Source organism: Antennarius striatus, chromosome 10 (genome assembly GCF_040054535.1).
Source record: "Antennarius striatus isolate MH-2024 chromosome 10, ASM4005453v1, whole genome shotgun sequence".
In the NCBI taxonomy this organism is placed as follows: domain Eukaryota; kingdom Metazoa; phylum Chordata; class Actinopteri; order Lophiiformes; family Antennariidae; genus Antennarius; species Antennarius striatus.
The window spans coordinates 2,256,983-2,276,972 of record NC_090785.1 but is presented as its reverse complement, the minus strand read 5'-3'; the positions used below and the strand labels follow the sequence as shown (position 1 = coordinate 2,276,972).

General features: G+C 45.1%; 3 protein-coding genes across 3 annotated transcripts in view; 2 read left to right on the top strand and 1 right to left on the bottom strand.

Moving 5' to 3' along the window:
* The first annotated feature begins 194 nt into the window (after positions 1 to 194).
* On the top strand, positions 195 to 6,209 carry fgf2 (fibroblast growth factor 2). Its single transcript, XM_068325816.1, has 3 exons — positions 195 to 2,197; positions 3,645 to 3,748; positions 5,030 to 6,209. The coding sequence occupies exons 1-3, from the start codon at positions 2,020 to 2,022 to the stop codon at positions 5,213 to 5,215; spliced, it is 468 nt and encodes a 155-aa protein (XP_068181917.1). The 5' UTR covers positions 195 to 2,019; the 3' UTR covers positions 5,216 to 6,209.
* Positions 6,210 to 6,217: 8 nt separating this feature from the next.
* nudt6 (nudix (nucleoside diphosphate linked moiety X)-type motif 6) lies at positions 6,218 to 12,802 on the bottom strand. The gene is made up of 5 exons (XM_068325817.1): positions 12,525 to 12,802; positions 11,569 to 11,772; positions 9,070 to 9,125; positions 6,854 to 6,908; positions 6,218 to 6,602 (listed from the first exon to the last, which is right to left on the bottom strand). The coding sequence occupies exons 1-5, from the start codon at positions 12,763 to 12,765 to the stop codon at positions 6,220 to 6,222; spliced, it is 939 nt and encodes a 312-aa protein (XP_068181918.1). The 5' UTR covers positions 12,766 to 12,802; the 3' UTR covers positions 6,218 to 6,219.
* Positions 12,803 to 13,306: 504 nt separating this feature from the next.
* Positions 13,307 to 19,990, top strand: part of afg2a (AFG2 AAA ATPase homolog A) — a 76,777-nt gene continuing 70,093 nt past the window's right edge. Inside the window, exons 1-10 of the mRNA XM_068325209.1 lie at positions 13,307 to 13,574; positions 14,204 to 14,328; positions 14,470 to 14,627; positions 15,169 to 15,227; positions 15,552 to 16,178; positions 16,247 to 16,376; positions 16,498 to 16,554; positions 16,742 to 16,865; positions 17,419 to 17,520; positions 17,607 to 17,760. Of these exons, the coding sequence (XP_068181310.1) occupies positions 13,409 to 13,574; positions 14,204 to 14,328; positions 14,470 to 14,627; positions 15,169 to 15,227; positions 15,552 to 16,178; positions 16,247 to 16,376; positions 16,498 to 16,554; positions 16,742 to 16,865; positions 17,419 to 17,520; positions 17,607 to 17,760 (1,702 nt within the window). The 5' untranslated portion in view covers positions 13,307 to 13,408. The remainder of the gene's footprint in view (positions 13,575 to 14,203; positions 14,329 to 14,469; positions 14,628 to 15,168; positions 15,228 to 15,551; positions 16,179 to 16,246; positions 16,377 to 16,497; positions 16,555 to 16,741; positions 16,866 to 17,418; positions 17,521 to 17,606; positions 17,761 to 19,990) is intronic.

Here is a 19,990-nt window from a genome sequence, read left to right as displayed (position 1 = left end):
TTCAACGTGAAGTTTTTTAATTTTTAATATACAGTACATAATAAAGAAGTGCAAAGATGATTAAGATAAATTCTTTTGACTCTTTACCAATTTTTATAAATAAAGGGACTCGAACAAAACTATATAATCCCGCCTCCCAGGTATTGGACCACAGAAACGAGTCTGGTGAGTAATCAATATTCACATATTTAATCAGTCTTGTATGAGTTAAAATCTTCTCCTGAGGGTCTTTTATATTTATAGCACCTCAGCTATAAATATAAAAGACGCTGCTTGTAGCTAGCATTCCACACTCAGTTCGGGGAAACAAATAACTCGCATCCAGAAAACTCCATTAAATTTCCACCCTGGAGAATCCTGCCGTGTTCAGCGTTTGCATGAACTTCATTATGTGGCTTCGTTCACATTAGGAGCTGATTTCCTGCCAGCTGTTGTGGCCTCGCGACCCGCTCTGCCCTGTTTGAGAAAACCTTCAGCTTCTGGAAGGTAAATCCGCTACTGACCTTTGAGGAAACTTTTCTTAGCACTCTTTAGCGTTAGCGGTTCGACACCCCAAAAGTGTTCATACAGCTTGCTTTGAATGATCATGTGGGAAACCTTTAGATTCATGTTATACTGAAACCAGTTACCACAATGGGGTATTAATCTTTGAAATGGGAAAAAAAACTGACCCACTAGGTTTTGAATTGTTATTTAACATAAACGGTGTATTTATGTTTTGTTTACACGCTTTATGTTTACATTCTATTTTTGCACTTTTACACCAATCCTGCTTTCTGTGCTTTCAATTGCCCCTTGGGGACAGATAACGTTTTTTGAATTGAATAAAACGTTTCTATTTCTGTAGAAATCTAATTTTATTGGTATTTCTACAAAAACTAACATTCTAAAGGTCTAAAACTGGACAGGTGCTACACCTAAATCACAATGTGATGTAGGAATTCTTCTTTAGATAGAGAACTCCACTAGACACACAGTCTTTTGTTATTTATTTAAATATGTTAGTTTATTTTATAGATAACTTATAATTTATGCAACTTAGAAAGGGGTTTGGAGAAAGGTTGATCCGCATCCCAATTCTGTTTTTGTTCATTTTTGTCTAATTTCACTGTCGGCCTTTATTTCTAAACATGTTTCTTCCCCAGACATTTCCATTAAAACTTTACACAACAGAAACACAACCCTATGAAAAGCTGAAATCACTCCCAGGAAACCCCTCCTGTGGATGCTCAGAAACCTTCTGAACCCATCCTGTAGACTTAGGGTTAGGGTTAAACTGATAAATTAGGAGGAACTCCCATCAGTGATCCTCCACCGGGTGTGATGGGAGTTTTTTATTTAGTCCTCCGGTGTCGCTGCCATTTCTGTTTCACCTCCTTACGCTGCTTTTAACGCCTCGCTTCCCGCTGCAGAGCGGATGAATGAACACACGGGTTCTGTTCACATGCTGCTAAACGTCTCAGGGACACATTCCAGGTTGCACCCCCTTCCCCCCTCTCTCTCTTTCTTTGCCCTCCTTTCCTCTGTAGACTTCTGGGTTGGTTGGTTCAATCCCAGAGCATTAGTGGGCGTGTTGGTCCTCCTAGGACGCATGCGAACTGAGGCCCAAAGGGGAAAGCCATCCACTCAGATCTAAGCCAGCTGCCCTGATTTAAACACTTCACTGCAAGGAGAGTGGAAAAGAGGGGGAACCCTGATGCATCCCCCCTACCAGTAGGCTGGAAAAAGCAGCTGCCAGCCCTACGAACGACACACGAGCAGCTGCAGATGGTAGATTTAGACGTTTGGTGTTCAGTAGAAGCCTTTAGGAGTCGTCTTGCCTCGGTCTCAGGACTCAGAAGTGCCCTTGTTGCCCTGAGAAACGGGGTATTCAAGGCGACTGACCCCTGAGGTTAAGCAGTATCAGTTGGTGTGTTCTGTGGAGGAGGGGACAGGCAGCGGTGGGAGGTGGGAGGCCACGGCGGGGCTCCTTCGCTGCTCAAGAAGGAGACCAAACAGTTACCGGGGAAGCTGGAGGAGATGGCCACGGGAGAAATCACCACACTTCCCTCCACACCTGAAGACGGCGGCAGCGGCGGCTTTCCTCACGGGGGCTTCAAGGATCCAAAGAGGCTGTACTGTAAAAACGGGGGCTTCTTCTTGAGGATCAAGTCTGACGGGGGAGTGGACGGAATCCGGGAGAAGAACGACCCCCACAGTAAGTGCTTCCAGTCTGGTTCTCCTTCGCTCTCGTACAAAGCTCCTTTATGTCGTCTTTAACGTGCAACAGGGAGGTGAGAGCGAAGCGAAGGAATCACGGAGGAACGATTGGAATTTTCCAGCTCGGTGAGGCTGATTCCACTTATAAAAAAGTGTTCAGGTTTACTCCCCCGAAAGGGGAACGAGCAGTCGAGGAAAAGTCGGGCTCGAAGTTTTGGGATCGATGGAGACGTTCGATGGAACGTGTGATGTTTTAAGTCGCCGTGGATCGCCATGCTGAGTTATAAACGAAACAACGTGTCTAAAAATCATGACTACAGAATACAAAACCTGAAGTGTTTTTAAAAAAAAACTTTTTATTTGGTTCCTCCATCTTAATGATTACGTCCATCATGTTGCATCAGGATTGCTTCTACTGTTAATACCATGTTTGGAAGTTTTTGCACAGAAATAAAAATCCCAAATAGAGGAAAAACAAAGAAAATCTTAGCAATTTAAGAAAGAGGCGTTAACAAGGTGATGCGTGACGTTTAAAACAGGTGGGTCTTAACAAATCCAAGAACTATTTTTAGAATGATTCAATTCCATTGAGTTGTGAAAGGAAACAAGCGGAGTGTGATGCAACTATGGTGGGATGACGGACGTGGGACAGTCAGGTGTTTGGACGACCAATTAAAACCTACCAGTAGAAAATAAATGATGGGATAGCTTTATGTAAAGTCAAACCCTCAACAATTTTATTCATATATTCTGCCCCGGCATCACTGACCCCAGGAAAGCTAAAAAAAAAAAAAAAAAAAGTCCAGAAAAAGAGGAGCTGGAGGAAAGTGTTTCCACAGCGAACATGAAACTCACCACATCCCACTCAGATCAATCACTCATTCCAAGGAAGAACGCCACTTTGATGTGTGATAGGATTCACCGAGGCGGAAAGCTTAACTGTAGACAGATGTGAGTCTTAATGTGGATTAATTCTTGACAGATCCCAAAGTTGACCCCACATGACCCCCAGCTTTTTGATGGTTTGACTTTTTCCTCTATAAAAAGAAAGTTGATTATTTGATGGGTCTGTGGCGCGGCGGTCGTACGGCCAGCGGGCATAAAACTCGACCGAGTTTTATTTAGTTCTGCAAATAAAGCATCAGCTCATTAAAACAGAGAACCACAAAATAAACACTGCGATAGGTCGTGTTTAAAGATGCAAAACACAACAGCTGTTTTTACTGTTATCAACTAGATTTTCATCCAAATGCTAAGTCAAAGCTTGTATTTAGATGAAGGCAACTTTTTACACCCTGCGATTAGCGAGTCCTTCAGAAATGTTTTTCCAGCAAGAATTCAAACTAAACACGTGACGGTGTCTTTTCTGTGCTGTTTGATGGAGTTTGATTTCAGTTTAATTTAGTGAATTAAAACAAGTGTTTATTTATCGTTGTCGTCTTTAGTAAAGCTTCAGCTCCAGGCGACCTCTGTCGGGGAGGTGGTCATCAAAGGGATCAGCGCTAACCGCTATCTGGCCATGAACAGAGATGGACGACTGTTTGGAGCGGTGAGTAGGACACCGACGCTGACACGCCACTTCCTGTTGTCAAAGCTTTAATGAAATACTTGAGAGCAAAGCTTGAGAAGACAACTTACCCCGTTTCATCGTCACAGGAAACATTTAACCAAATTTTAATCAGTCACTCCTCGAGTAACAATTCACTTTCCACTCCGTTAGCCTAGAAAAGCCGTCGGCGGCGAGGTTCTTGGTGCAAAAAGCAAAGTTTTATGCTCTTATTTTCCGCGACAACTGAGTACCTGCCCACCTGTTTCAATATCTTTGTAACCAAGGTGGCTAGCACCGTTAGCCTCGTGGCTAGAGGGTTGGACCTGGTGTAAACTCCTTCCAGGTGTATTCTTCCCCAACAATCCAAAAACAGTCTATCAGCGTTTGATGTAAAATATGAACAATATGCAAAAACTTGTTATCAGTTCGTTGGGGGATTTCTCTTTATCTCTGTTTGGATGTCTGAGGGTTCAACAGCGTTTGAACTGCAAAACGTGAAGAATACGGCGTGTGAACTCTGTTAATCAATGTCAGCGCTGATGTAGGGTTTGTTTCTTCAGACACCTCTGCTGCTAATGACTTAAACAAAGAGTCTCTGGGAGGTTGTCGCAGTTGAAAGGTCTTCTGGCTAACAGCCTCGTGAAAAACACAGCCTGAAACAAAAGCTGCTTGTTTCACGGGCCGTAGCGCCGCCGACGCCCCGCAGGTTTTGGCCAGACGTTCCGTAATGAATGACTTTTCGTGTTTCCTACTTTAAGTTGGGGATTTGAGTGAGCTCTCAACGTAATAATGATCGATAACAGAGAAACGTGGCGCAAGTCTTTAAACTCCAGTAAATCCACAACAATCATTCATCCATATTAAAGTTTAATCATGATTCAAACAGGAAGAACTATTACGAAAACAAACCTGAGCTGCAATAATGTCCCTGGTGGGACCGGTTCCCTTTAAACAAATATCACATGAAGCAGAAATGCTCCTAAAACCACCTTCACGACAAAGGTGGCTTTTTATTTCTGGGTGTTTCTGTGTGGAAATGTCATAAAATGTCGGCATTACAAGTTTTCTCCCTTTCTAAAAGCATATTTAGCAAATTCAAGCAAATGAAATGACTCTTCGAGGAAATGCTGCTGCAAACACAAGTAACCGTTAGCTAACGGCGGCACAAACGGTACATTTCTAGCATTTTGTTCTAGAAGCCTGAGACCAGATTGGTCCAGAACCCCCCCCCCCCCCCCCGCTGAACATCAGGTCATCTGTCCTTCCTCCTCTTCCCCTCAGAGGCGTGCAACAGAGGAATGCCACTTCTTAGAGCGTCTGGAGAGCAACAACTACAACACCTACCGCTCCAGGAAGTACCCCAACATGTACGTGGCGCTGACGCGGACTGGCCAGTACAAGTCCGGAAGCAAAACCGGACCGGGTCAAAAGGCCATTCTTTTTCTACCCATGTCTGGCAGAGGTTGATCCCGGATCTGTGACGATACTCAACTAAGAGGAAGATGTGACGGCGATGAAGACGTCGGCATTGCCCTGAACAGCTGTGACGTTTTCTGACTTTTTTGCTAGGAGTGCCCTTATTCAGCTTCACGTGCAAACCGCGCTACGACTTCAGTGATGCAAGACTTTTACAATGGACCAACTGGAGCCTGGTGCCTTGTTCTGATGCCCCCCTATCGCACCCCCCCATCCCATGCTAAACCGTTCCTCGGATTGTAGGATTCGAAGCAGCAGAACTTTGATTTTTCCTTCTTATTGAACAGCTGTCCATCTGTGGAGGCAGATGAAGGGCATCTAAAGAAATTTAAAGGTCCGGTATGAAGGATTTAATCCCACATTGTCGTAACTCGATGTGAGAAAGAGAATAACTCCATTTTACGATTGTGATCAGAAATCCAAACTAAAAACATGAAAATCAAAGGTTTTTTTGGGGCATTTTTTTGTTCGTTTTTCCAAGAATACCCACACTCCATTTTCTTAGCATGTACTTTGAGGTTTAGAGTTGTATGACACTGAAGCATGACTCATCATAACAGTTGTGTTGAATCATGCGTCAGTGTCATACAACTCTGGAGCATGATTCATCACAACAGTAGTTGATGATTCATTAACAGAAGGCAGACTTGATTGAAAAGTTGGCAGATTTAGCAGTGTTTGCTCAGCTAACGCTGTGGTTAACTAGCATTCAACCTGAAATTCTATTATTTGTGCCAAAATAACACAATTCCAGTTAGGAACACAGCAAAATCTACAACGTTGGCAATGCCCTGAACAGCTGTGACGGCATCTGCTGTGGATTTCCAACACGGCTGCAAAATAGTGTTAAATAAATTATAAAAAATGCAGCCTTGTGCGTAAGAGCTACAAAAAGTCACAGTATTGCACATTTGTTCGACAAGTGTGTGAAACTTAATTACCTTCCAGTCGTAAATACAGATAATACTCGTTACAATCAGGTCGACGTCGACTTGCTAGGACCTAGGAGTCATTGCAAGCTGCCTGTGGTACAGCTGGTAAAACATCCCAGAATACACGGCGGGGAGCTCCTCCATGGTGAGGTCAATTTTGTGGAAGCCCTCCTCCAGGCCGTGAAGGAGGAGCCTAGCCACGCGGGAGGTGATGGGCGTGGTTTCGTCGGTCTTGGCCAGCTGGGTGAGGTCCAGCCACTCGCAGCGCAGACACTCCTGGGTGCAGAAGTGGATGTCGTAGGACAGCGGGCTGAGTCGGCAGATGATGTACATGTCCGACATCCCGAAGGCGCCGGGGTGGTTGTGCTGCTGCCTGATGCTGAGCAGAGACCTGAACTCCGAGCGAATGCCGGTTTCCTCAAAAACCTCGCGAACGGCGGTGTCACCTAAGGTGAAATAATTTGGAAATTTTTCAGGAGAAGGGAAAAAAAATGTGTATTTTTTTGTAAAGACATGCTGCTTTTTTTTTTTGGATAGGTCGTGTATATGAAGTTAAAGCTGCTTTTGAAGTGAGGGACACATTTCTTGCGTATATATCATGTTCCTTTTAAATGAATGTATGTTTCATCCTTAAGCGTATCACTAAAATCCAAGGATTCTGCTAGATGTACTGTATTAGTTGCTCCGCCGGACTCACCGATATTTTCCCGTGGGTCGGACAACCCACCGGGGAACTTCCAAGCGTTTATGGTCTGAAACGGGAGAGCAGAGTTCCTATTTAAGTCTCCATAGATAGCACTGCTGTAAATGATCTCGTCACCTTCTACAACCTTTTTGTCTTGTGTTGAGGTAAAAAAATCTGCCTAAGCCACCCCACTGGCAGCAGCGTACACGCCAACTCTTACCGATGTTGCGCATTTCTCGACGGAAATCGATTGCGCGAATCCCTTCGCAAAGAGGACTTGTGTCCCGGAGGCGATGTCTTTATTTAATAATTTAATGAGTTCTTGCTACCTTTAGAATTTAACACTTTTTTTCTGTGTTAATTTTTCTTTTAGTATTTGATCATCAAGTCTTGCAGGTGAACATCCGCTGTAGGTTTTTTCACACTATAAATCACGTTGAAAACATTTTATGCATCTGATCTGATACGTAGAGATTTTTTTTGTTGCTCTTTTGAGCGGATTTCCATTTTGTGTTGGACCTGCAGACTCTTAGATTTGTTGCGGTGAAGTGTGTCTTCAGAAACTGTTTCACCACTTATCCTTCATATTTAATAACAGTATGCTGCTGGTTAAATTATGATGTCAGTGTGTTATATATATATATATATTTTTGTAGTTAAAGAATGTTTATGCAGTGCTTTTATTTCAGAAGTGTCTTTCACCTTTGATTTTTCCTCTTTGTGAGGAACACAAATGCACTACAGCATTTATTTTCATTTATTGCCAACAGAATGCTATATTTTTGTGTGCTGGAAGGAAGGAAAAAATAATAAAGATTTGTGTAACTTAGACTGGTGTGATATTTCTGTGTAAAAAGTCTCATCCTTTCAGGAGCCGCCTGAATGTGAAAATAACGCCAAAAACAACGGAGGGAGGGATGCCAAACATATGCAAACTGTTCGGGCTACCTCCCTGGGGAAATAAAGGTGCAAATATCATTGGACGATGGTGAAACACTCATTACATCATTGGCCTCCCCGATGGATGAAATTACCGTCAATCCGCTGTGTCTTGTGTACTGATGCGAGGGCGATAATGTCCTGTAACCCTTTGTGGGCCCTGAGCTGGCTCCGGTCTACCAGAAACTCTACTGCCAAGGGCCAGACAGTTATAAAACACATTTCCAGTAAACGGCTCTATTGGGAGGAGGAGAAGGAGGAGGAAGAAGAGATAAAACACTCCCTGGCCACCAACTTCCTCTGCTTCTGGACAAAAACTGTTCAGACATTATTTACCCTTCTTATTCCTGGCTGGGCCGCGTTACGGTTGCCTGCCCCTTCTTTCTTTACGGGACGTCCAGCGAGACGAAAGGTCAAGACAGAAATATGTAGGACGGGTTACTGGGCAAACTTAATTCCAAGGCATTATTTGACAATTAAAAAGTTCAGTGTTCTATACATGTTGTTTGGAGGAAACACATTTGGCCATCGGGTAATAATGAGATCAAATAATTGATGATACTGTGATAATTCTTGTTTGCCTAAAAGGGGTAGACAGTTTCCTTTTATTCCAGCCTGCATCTGAACCATCAGATTATGGTTTTTGGAGAGCCTATGAAGGCCATACCATAAAAAAGGCCACTTGCTATTTCCACAACCTCAAACTACATCTTCAAATTGATTTTTTTTTTTTTTCTCGGCAATTGTAATTGTACTGTTCTGTTTGAAAAGTGTGTCTTTAAAGCATCTTTCCTCATTGCCACATTTATTGCTAGTCAAATTAGCTGGTTTATATTAAAATACAGCTGGTTTCCAAATGTCATCTTCATGGTGTAACCACTTTGGGCTGAAAACGGCCAACTGAGAATGAAAACAAACAGGTTTTATAAGAAGCCTGTTGTAACTCAACCTCGTAACGATTTGAGAGCCACAGCGGGGGCTCTGTGTTCGTCGAGCGAGAGGAACGCTCACCAAGTTGTTAAAGTGGATTCAGCGTGTAAACAGTGTTAGTCTGAGGTCAGATTATGTTGTGAGTGAGAGGAGCTGATGGTCTGAGAGGATTTCCACCCAAGTCGAGCCAAGATATTCGGTGCGTCAGCGGCACATTTCTTCACTGTGGATTTATTTGTTTGGACTTGACCAAACAAATAAACTAGAATAACTTGAACTCGGGAAGATGTTTTTGAGGAATTTTGCTAACTGTACCTAGCTTACGGTATATATTAATTATTTTCAAGTGACAGACATACCTTATTTCTATCTTGGACCACAAGGACCTTTCCGTTGGGTTCGTCGACAACTGCACCTGAACAACAAACAAACAGACGCACGTTAGTCACCTTAGTGTTCATTTCCAATGAAACTCTCGGTGGAAGTTGTTTTATTTCAAAGGACTAAAGAAAAGTAAAACTTTAAGGTAATTTAAACAACTAGGATTATATTCCATCTTTGCAGCTGACTGAGTCTTTTACTTGTAAGACCTCAATGATCAGACGAAGAACGTCAGACCTCCATCAAGAAAAAGAACTGCAGTACTTAAAAAGAGTCTCTCACAGCCTTTAAGGCAACACGATGATTTGATCGCCAATAATCTTAAAGGCATCCCTATTCTACCTTTGTTAAATCGAAGCAATCCCAGTATTCAGTCCTTTTCTTCCATTTCCAACTTTGAACATTCATTGCTAGCAGATCTGCCGAATCTGATGAAGTTAGTGAGTGACATAGCCAAATAGACAGTTATCCTGACCTAGCTACTTGAACAGGTTTAGTTTAGGTGGCTGCTAGCATTAAACATATCCTGGCACATAATTCCAATAGTGGTGAGGTCTTCTAGCTTCCTTCTCTTCCTCCTATCACTCAACTAGACCTCTCGAGTACAGAGGTTTAATGTTCTCTCTGTCTGCATGGGTTCTTCTGGGGTTCTCCAGCTTCCTCCAACGACTTTAAAGCCTACAACGTGAGTGGTGACTTCAACCTGCGTGTGAATGGTCTGTTTTTGACGTGATGGGTTCCACCTCCTTGGAACCCTACAAGGAAAAAAGGTTGTAGAAAGTGGGCCTGAATGGATTCTCGACTCAGAGGATTACGTGGACTTCATATTTCAACACTGACATTGCCTCCCCTGTTCGAAGCCCAGCAGGTAGTGACTAAGAGGCCATGTGCTGCTGCTGCTGACAGCTCAGGAAGACGGGAAGGGAAAACGGGCCACTTTCTTTTCCGGTTGCTCCATCTGACTGAGACAGGCCTCCTTAAATGAATGTCACAGATGTGTAGAGAGGGATGGGTCGTCTTAAAGCCGGACTTGGACTTCAATGTGGAAACTGATGTCAACTCCGATCCCCGTGCCAAACGGTGCTTCGCAGGAGGAGGCCTGGTTGTTGCTAAGGGAGGCTATCATTATGTCTAGGAAACAAAATGCTCACATGGAGCAGGGGTAAAAAGCAATCGAACGGGAGCTGAACTGCGGGTTTGGTAAGAAACTGTTAATGGCTTGAGGTCGCAGTTGGATTCTGAGCTGTAAACGTTCTTAATTTATATTGAATGTACAACTCTTCAGGTTTTACATCCGTAGATTGATTCTTCAGTTAACTATGAGGTCACAAAGACTGATGCTGCAACTTTGAGAAAAAAGAAAGGATCTATTCAACTTCTTCACTTCGTTCACAAGGTTTCAATGCAAGATCGTTCTCATTAAAGACCACAGCAACGGTCTTCCTCTCCTGGATCTTGCTTTGTTTGCCCAAATGTGGAGCTGGTTCTCAATCTGAGTTAACTGCTGGCGGGTAATCGCTGCTTTCCAAACGTTACGGTTGTCAACCACATATGTTGGGAGTCATAAGACTGAGGAGGGACATTCAGAACGTCATATAAGACCACCTACTACCACAACCAGAGGATCCACATGGAGGCCACACGAAAAGAAAGAAGCATCATCGAACTAAAAAAGCTTTAATGGAAACTGCGTTCTGTCCAGCAGTGGAAACCACATTCTGTGCGACTCCTCTCTTTCATACGCGTCACACCTGCAAGGTCTCAACGACAGCAACCTCCCAGCATGAAGTGAGACACAAGCAACACGACATCTAAACAGATGCATGCTTCAGATTCCAAGCCTTGGTTTCATCATCCGTTGATCGGATCATCTGAAAACTGAGGGGGCGTCTGGACTCCGTCCCCGCTGAAGGATGCTCTGGACATGTTCTGACATGCACCAAGTCTGTCGGGGGCTTTGGAATGAGGTCTAAACGACACTCTGCCCTCTGGTGGACAAATGGACTCACTGCAGACTGCAGGTAATTTTTCAACACTGTGATGAAATAATGTTCATTGTCATGATGTGGGATTGAGCTTGATGTGAAGTAACGCCAGACCAGGAAAAGTTCTGCTAATAAATCAACTTTTGGAAATGATAGCCTGTGAAAAGTGCAGTGTCAAACACAAACATCAGTGTTTTGTGAAGTTAGGACTCAGCAAGTAGATGACATCATCATTTATTGATTAATAATGATTGTGGCAGTGGATGGAGGTGTTTTTAATTATTGTGAATATTGATGATGACGATGATTATTTATATCACATAGAAATGTTTCCCAAAGCCCAACTTCAAAACCCCCCAAATACTCACATACTGTAAAATAAAATAACTACTGATTTGACAATCCCAATTTCTGCTGATCCAACAGACTCCAAGTTGTCAATAATGATTGATCAAACTGTCAAAGTCCAGACTGAGCTTTAGAAACATTTACCTGCTACGCCGACTTGGTGAGTTGCGAACCCTGGAAGTCTGCTCTCTCCTTGCCCCAGCCAGAGGGTCAGGACAGCGTGGTCGCCTTGGGCGTGATGGAAGGTGAAGCCGTGGGTGGAGGCGGCGGCGGCGCATCGGCTCAGAGAGATGGGAACTCGGAGCCACACGGCGACCTTCCCCTCTGCTTTCCACTGGAGCAACGACTCTGCAAAGTCAAATGTTGATATGGATCTGTGGAACTTTGTTCAAAAACTTACTATCAGTGATGTTCTGGGTTATTAAATTAAGGGCAGAAACAGACAGGAAACGATAAAGATAAGCCTGCACAAATGTTTTTCATGCTTAATTTGATTATGGAGATGAAATGAAACATGACAGTTTGATGGATCAAGGTTTAGAAGGCAGAATTTAAATGTTGACGGATAATCACAGATCGACTGGAGGAATATTTTAACCCTAACCTAAAATCAAGTATCTTCAGGTTTTGGACAATAATGAGACAAAATGTCAATAAAAATAAAGATTTGTCCTCTGGAAACGTGTGACTTTTTAAAAACTATGAAAAACGGTGCTCTAAGATGGAATATACGTGTGTGAAGTTGAAAAAAAGAAGCATTATAATAGAAAATAAATACAAGAGATGCAAAAAATGTAAAACTATGAATAAAAATAAGCCAGGGAATGAAAATACTATAAAGAATAATCCTTAAAATGAAGAATAAAAGAATAAGGGGGTGTTTTCTCAATGCATTCAGAGAACAAATCCTCTTAAATTGATGCAAAATTTATTTCTAAGCATGATAACGAATGTCATTCATGCACAAATACACAAAAGGCTTCAATTTGAATATTAATCACGCGGTTGTACATTTGCCCCACCGTGGGGTCAGTGATTGGTCTGTTGTTGTCCGTGTTTCTTCAAGAACGTCACCGACAGCTGGGACATCCACCACTAACCGTGCAGCATCCTGCAGAACGAGCTTTCGCTGATGTCTCCCGGTAAACCGGTTTCTGACAGGTTCACCGTCACTCCGCCGAACCCGTCCACTCGTCCCGTCAGAGAGCTAGTCCCCTCCGCGCCGCGGAGTAAACCCGTATTGCACGAAAACCTACGTGCAGCTGACCGCGCGGAGGAACACACTCCGCCGCTAAAGCGTCCTCTGACCACCGGCAGCAGCTTCAGCGCTAAAGCAGCCATTTTCACGCAGTTAGCGGTCAACTTTACAGCAGCTTGGAGGTAGTCTGGTTTAAATACGTTTAATTTTTTACCGGCATGTTAACTTGGTGACGTATAGTTATGTAAAAGTCCCGCCCCGGAAGTTGCGTCACTACCGTAATGCCATAAATAGAAGGAAGGCCTCGCTAGCGAACAAGCTGATGCTAATTCCATTCACATGCGTTCCAATTAAGCTAATTAACGCTTTAAACTTAATATGACGATGTCAGTATTATGTAATAACAATAAATAACGATTTATGTTCAATTCAGCAGAAGAACACGACAAGGAAACATTTTAAAGCAAAGCCAATATCAAGTAACACAAGTTTTTTTTTTGTTTTAGTTCGTTTTTTTACGAAGAAATCCAAAAATAATTACGGAAAGTATATCTAAACGATGCTTTTTATGCATCTTAACAATGGTTTGAACCTTTAAACTGATAAATTGTGTACTTCTGGTGATAAAACTCAAACATTGTGACTGTCATTTCCCTTGAAGTCTCGGTGAGCGATGCGGAAGTTTACGGTAAAAGAGGGCGGGACTAGAGTTGAACCCGGAAGTTTACAACAGCGCTCCATGTTTACACATGTCGGCTCTTTCACGTGGAGATCTTCGCTGTTGAAATGTCTTCAAAGAAGAATAAGAACAAATCGAAGAGAGCCAGCGATGGAGAGAGTTCACTGTCACCCAGGGAGGGATCGAACCCGTCCGGCCTGCAGACGTCATGCCACGACGGAGCGATCTGCAGGAGTTTAAACTCATTCACTGTCATCGATTTCATCGATAAAGGTGGGACACCGGGGGACAAGCCCATTGGTTAAAGCTTCCACGCCTCGATCGGAAGTAACGTGTGCGTAAATATTATCAACCCACGTGGAGGATGAGGATGGGAGATACTGATGACGCGATTCTCGTTGCTCCGGGTAACGCTGCTGGATGCTGAGATGCTGCTTCTACCTGTTGAAATAAATAATCACAACAAATCATATGTAAAGTTGACTAATGAGTAGTTTCACCTCAACATGACTGCAGCGTGATTTTATTTTCTTTATAGTATTTTCTGTACGTTCCTCAACTGAAATGTATATTAATAGGAGGGTACCTGGAACCACATTTTTAAACTTTATCTAATTTTAATTTGCTTTATTGAGCCCCGTAGGGAAATTATTAAACCAATGCAGCACACAATGTTATTCGAACTCATGCATATCTATATATGTGTGTCTCCTAAACCATTACTCAGACTAAAATATAATGGAAAACTCGTGAGAATTTTACATATCTTACATCCTGTAGATATGGCATACCGAAAAATGACATTGAATTAATGAAATTCTGATTCAAGTAACTAAAGTATTGGTTTCATTTAAGTGATATTCATTTTAGGCATTGCGTCATTATTTCACATTTCCTCACAGCTGATGACAAAACACCCAAATGCTGCAGAACGACTTTGGCCCAACTGAGCCTCGGCTCCATGAAATCGGCAGGCGCTTGCATTGGGAGGCCGGTCCTACTGACGAGTCCTTCAGGACGGCAAGAGGTGTCGTTTTCTGTCTCTTCTGATCAGTCAGGACATCAGAATTTTATTTCTAAAGGATTTACATGTTAAATGTTTGGACTTTAACCTTGAGTCAAGGTCCTCAGGCACAGCTTTGAAGTTCGTTTAATGTCTGCTTTGCAGGTGTGTGTTGGATGGCCGGTCGCCTCCTTCCCTGCCGGAAAGGTTGGTCTTCAAAAATGGGCTCAGAAAAACCTGAGAGTGAAGTCAGGAGAGGAGGTGAAGCTGCAGCCGATCACGGGTCCTGTGCTTCAGGCTGAGGAGGTGGTTCTCTCTAATGGGTAACCGTCATCAGGCTCTTTTGAGGCACTTTATAGCTTTTATACACTTGGTAGTTCGTTTGCATACTACACAGCTAAATGTCAATGTCAATAAGGTTTCACCACATAATTTAAAGTTGTAAATATTGTATTTCTTCTTTCGAAAAAATCAGAAAAAGCACACTACCACACTACTGCAGGAAAACACTCAGACATTTTATTCGTGAACATCTGCAGCAGATAAAAGTTTTAAATGTAGTCCAAATGGCTGATGGAAAATTAAAATAAATGAATCGAGGTCTCATATTGTGGTAAAGGCCGCCACCTGCTGGTCACTTCATATAACTGCAGCCCAAACGTCAAACGTTAATTTGTCCTGATTTTATTTATTCTTTTTACAGATTCAGATCCATAAATAATAAAGTATTTCATTATGTGTAAAGTAAAGGCTTACGTTATGGCATCTATTTTTTCTGTTGTGTTTCTGCATTCATTATATGTGCATATCTTAACTTTATAGGGTAAAAACGTTACAGAATACCTACGTCTGACTTTCTTGCAGGTCAAAAGACGACACACTAGAAACTGATGAGTTTAAGAACTTCCTCCTGAGGTCTCTGGGTGAGTTAGCCTCTTTGTTCGCAGCAGAAAACACATCCAGTGTACTCTTTTATTAAGTTTAAATTAACTTTATTTTGTTGTTGTGATGTTGTGTTTGTATGGGATTAAAGATATGTTGGAAAGGAATAAAAATGGGAGGTTTTCTTTTCTTCTTCTGCTCCTTTATCAATCACCAGAACACTTTAGATTTAACAACCTACTCTCTGTGGAGAAAACAGAATATCATTTCCTGCTTTTAACTGTTGTTTATGTCCATTTTGACGACTGCTCTGTTTCCTTTGCTGGAATAACTACTGGTTTCTTTCCTTCTCTCTCTTTTGGCAGCTGGGACCATCATTTTGCCAGGAAACGTCATCTACTTGACGTACTTTGGCCGATCCTGCAGCCTCCGGGTGGACACCCTAAAAGGAGAGGACGATGTGACCCTCCAGAGACCGGCTCCTCCCCCAGGCATGGAGGCTTCTTCTGTGATGGACTCCACGTCAGCTGACCTCTCGCTGCAGCTCAGCTCGCTCACCGTGGACGACAACGCCGCCGACTGTGCGCCGGTCACGCCTGGGGAGCCTGCAGCGAGCACCCCGCTCCGACCGGCCGATCCCCCCCGTCTCCCCTCGCCCCCCACTCCGGACCTCCCCCCTTACGACTTCCTGGATCCTCCCCCGGGTTCGATAGAGGATGCTCTCAGTCCGGAGGGCTCGTTCCTCCCTGGGAGGGCGGACAACGCTGCCACAGCGCCCCCCGGTGGCGCTCAGAGTGGTGACACCTTCTACCGCCTCTCCTGCTCCACCAGAGTCCGGTTCAGAGACGGAGCAGGAAGAGAGGATCCAGATGTGGAGGATGCAAGGTCAAAGGTCACATACAGCATGATTGGTGGGCTCAGCAGCCAGTTGGACGTCATCAGAGAAACCATCGAGCTTCCTCTGAAACACCCGGAGCTGTTCTCCAACTACGGTGGGTCATTACGTGAGTTTAGCCTAAAATAGGACTCAAATAAAGATTAATATGATGGTTTTCCTCAGGGATACCCCCTCCCAGAGGAGTGCTTTTGTACGGGCCCCCCGGCACGGGCAAGACTATGATTGGACGGGCGATAGCCAACGAGATCGGAGCTCACATGACCGTGATCAACGGCCCAGAAATCATGAGCAAGTATGGTCATACAGGGAAGAGAGGATGGATGGAGGGGGGGTTATTCCATATGGAACACACGCCAGCCTGCATCAGGGGGGGGTGTTTATTCCAGGCGTGTTGTTGTGTCACGTTTCTGCAGATTCTACGGAGAAACCGAAGCGAGGCTGAGGCAGGTGTTCGCCGACGCGTGTCAGAGGTGAGCGTTTGAACCGACACATGAGTCACCATCACGGCCACCACATCCACACGTCACAAAATACACCACAGTTCTCTTTGTTTTAGCCCCCGGGGGGTTGAGTTTGACACATGTGAGTTACATGAATTTAACCGACAGCCTGTCGTCGTCTGCTCCTTCATTTCTCTCCTCTTCCTCTGATTGGCAGGCGGCCTGCCATCGTCTTCATCGACGAGCTGGACGCTTTGTGCCCCAAGAGAGAGGGGGCCCAGAACGAGGTGGAGAAACGGGTGGTGGCGTCTCTCCTGACGCTGATGGATGGGCTGGGCTCAGTGAGTCTCCTCGTCATCCTCTTCTTAATGATGATCGGGCCTTCATCTTCTCCTTATTCCATCCTTTTACTCAACAACCGGTTGCATCTCTGGGATGTCGTTCGTGCTGCGCCCAAAGGCATTCTGGGAAACAAATCCCCTAATATTGAAAGGTGGAAAAAGAAATTCCTCTTCTCACAGGCGGACCAGCCTTAGAAACTGGGGACTGACACAAGTTTAGCGTCACGACGGGGTCAAATGTTCTCCTGAAAACCAAACGGATCGAGTTTCGGCGGCGCGGCGGCGAAGCTCAGCTCCTCCAGAGTCGGTATTGATGACTCAAAGCGACGATTTGCATATAATTTATACTTTCCAGCTTCGCCGGCGCAGCAGATCTGGCAGCGATAGTTTGAAATGTGCCATTCTACATCCAGCATCTGTTCTTTCTTTTAAAACTTTCCATAGTTTTGGACAGGCAGCCCCACGGGCGACCGCAGCGCCGCGAGGACCCGGAGCTAAACGTGAAACTGCTTCCTGAAGCTGACCTCTTTTTTGTTACTCCCAATCCTTCCAGGAGGGTCACTCGGGTCAGCTGCTGGTCCTGGGGGCCACCAACCGCCCCCACGCCCTGGACCCCGCCCTGCGCCGCCCGGGACGCTTCGACAAGGAGCTGGAGGTGCGTGGCTGACGTTTTTGACCCGTCGCCTTTTCTGATGGGCACCCCCTCCAAACCTGTCGTCCTGTACGCTTTCACGTCTGCAGGTGGGGGTTCCCGGCGCCGCCGAGCGTGCGGATATCCTGCGGAAGCAGCTGAGTTCTGTTCCGTGCGGCGCCACCGACGCGGAAGTGACGCGATTGGCCGACGCCGCCCACGGATACGTCGGAGCCGACCTGGCGGCGGTCTGCAAAGAGGCAGGCGAGTAAACGAAGCGCCGAGGGTCTGCCAGAGAGGATGTTGGGAGTTTTTGCGGTCTCCAGATCCGTGTCAGAGAAACCGCTCCAACCGCTCCTTGTTGTGAAATTCCCCCCCCCCCCCCCACTCCTCACCTCTGATCCCTCAAACCGATCCGCCCCCCATCCCGGCTGATTGGCTGCATGTGTGTGTCTGAACGCGCAGGGCTCTGTGGGTGTGAACACGTTTTGTTTTTCCGTGTGCGACCCCCCCCCCTCATCCCCTCCCACACCCACACGCGTCTCCTGGGTGGTCCCGGTTCCTGGGGGGGGCTGCGGCGGATTGCATTTCCAGCCGAGGACGGAGCGCTGGCTAACCGGGCGGAAGCGTTTCGGAGAGGAGCGTGATTTACCGTCCGCAGAGAGGGGGCCGGACGTGACTGAGAAACCTCGTCCAACCGCCCCGGCGCTGCCCCCCCCCCCAACCCGAACCCCCACCTCCCCCCAAACCAAACCACTGGACTCAGGCTGGATTTCCTGCTCTGATAATGTCAGTGTTAAAATGTAGATTGAGATGAAACAGAACAAATCGAAGCGGCGATACCGGCGCCGCTAGAAGGCCGTAACAGGAAGTGATCAGCTGAGCCCGATCAGAGGGGGGAGGAGGTCATGTGATCGATCACCTGACCCACATATGACTTGTGCAGCAGGTGTCGATTGATTTGATCTCAGGATATTTTCACGCTTCAAAACTCCCGAAATTAAGAGCTATAGTTAGATCAGGGTGCGTGTGTGTGTGTGTGTGGGGGGGGGGGGGCACACGCGCGCGCACACACACACACACACACACACACACACACACACACAGACAGGTTGATGCCTGTTATTTCCTCCTCTGCTTTCTCTTAAAAGAACACAAACACACCGATTCAGAACCCCAGTTGTTTCCTGTCGTCGCCGCGGTAACAATGGGCAGCGGCTGCAGGGGGGGGGAGAGGAGCTGCAGTCGTGGATGGTGTCACGCACGCGAGCGCTCACCTTACACAGCTGCGGGGGGGGGTGCACGATGACATCACTTCCTGTTCGCTAAAACACCGAGCAGAGAGGAAGACGTGCAATCGATGCTTCGTCTCTGGAGGGAGGCAGAAGCCAAAGCAGCTGTTTGATGCGTGTGCGTGTTTATTCCTCGTGACGTGTGTGTGTGTGTGTGTGTGTGTGTGTGTGTGTGTGTGTGTGTGTGTTCAGGAATCTTGATGTGATTATGTCATCAGGGAACGTTGTTGTTTGTCCAGTGAGAAAAATCTGAATGCATGATGGTTTTCTTCTTCTTTCATGTAAATATAAAGAGATGGTCCGATAAAAAAAATCACATTGTGTTTTCTATCATGTATAAGAAGATAATTATGTACAGTTTTTTATTACGTTGCTCATTTCTGACCCACTTCACTGATTTGTGGCCTTAAACGAGGACCTCTAGTGGACAAATCTTGCATTACAAGAGGTCAGATCAGCTGACCTCCATTCAGAAGCACTGATATAAAGATCTTGTAGCCACTCAAGGTTGTTTTTCCTGTACTTTAAGGTTATTATTATTCATTTTTTACACCTTTATTCCGATTCGATATCCTAGCCTGGATTTGAATCCCTGTATCTTTTCACCCTCATATCTCCGTGGATCTCCCCTCCATCGGTCTCACTTCTGCAGCTCCCCTGACCTCGTGTCGGTCGTTCCGTCTGCGTGGACGTGGTTTTCGTCACCGCTGACAGATTTACGTCGGCGTGGAGGAGTTTTGTTGCTCTATGTTAGTTACAGCACACAACCCATCGTCCTGCGCGCCGGCCGGTCTATTTCCGAACACGCATCTGACAGCCGATGTGATGTAGCTCCTCGTCACGTCTTCTGCACCGGGCTTCCCGTCAGACGTGTGTCGGCACGCACGCCGTCATCGGATAGGCCGGTACAGATAGTCATTGCTGTGTTTTACTGCCTGTGAGCTGCAGTGCTGCTGAAATTCTGCTGATGCCTGTCGGCTATTAGAAGGTGCAGGAAAGTTTGATAGCCTGTTTCTTTCTTGAGCAGGTTGTCTGCAGTGATATACGAGATATAGTAATGTTTAAATGTTAGCTTTTGTAACGCAAGATCAGCATTTTGAACTAATAAAAGAGTAATATTATGACTTGGATGAATTGTTGGTTTTATATTTTTAGGTTTAGAAATGCTTTTTATGTTAAAATTTTTATTTATATAGCCCAAA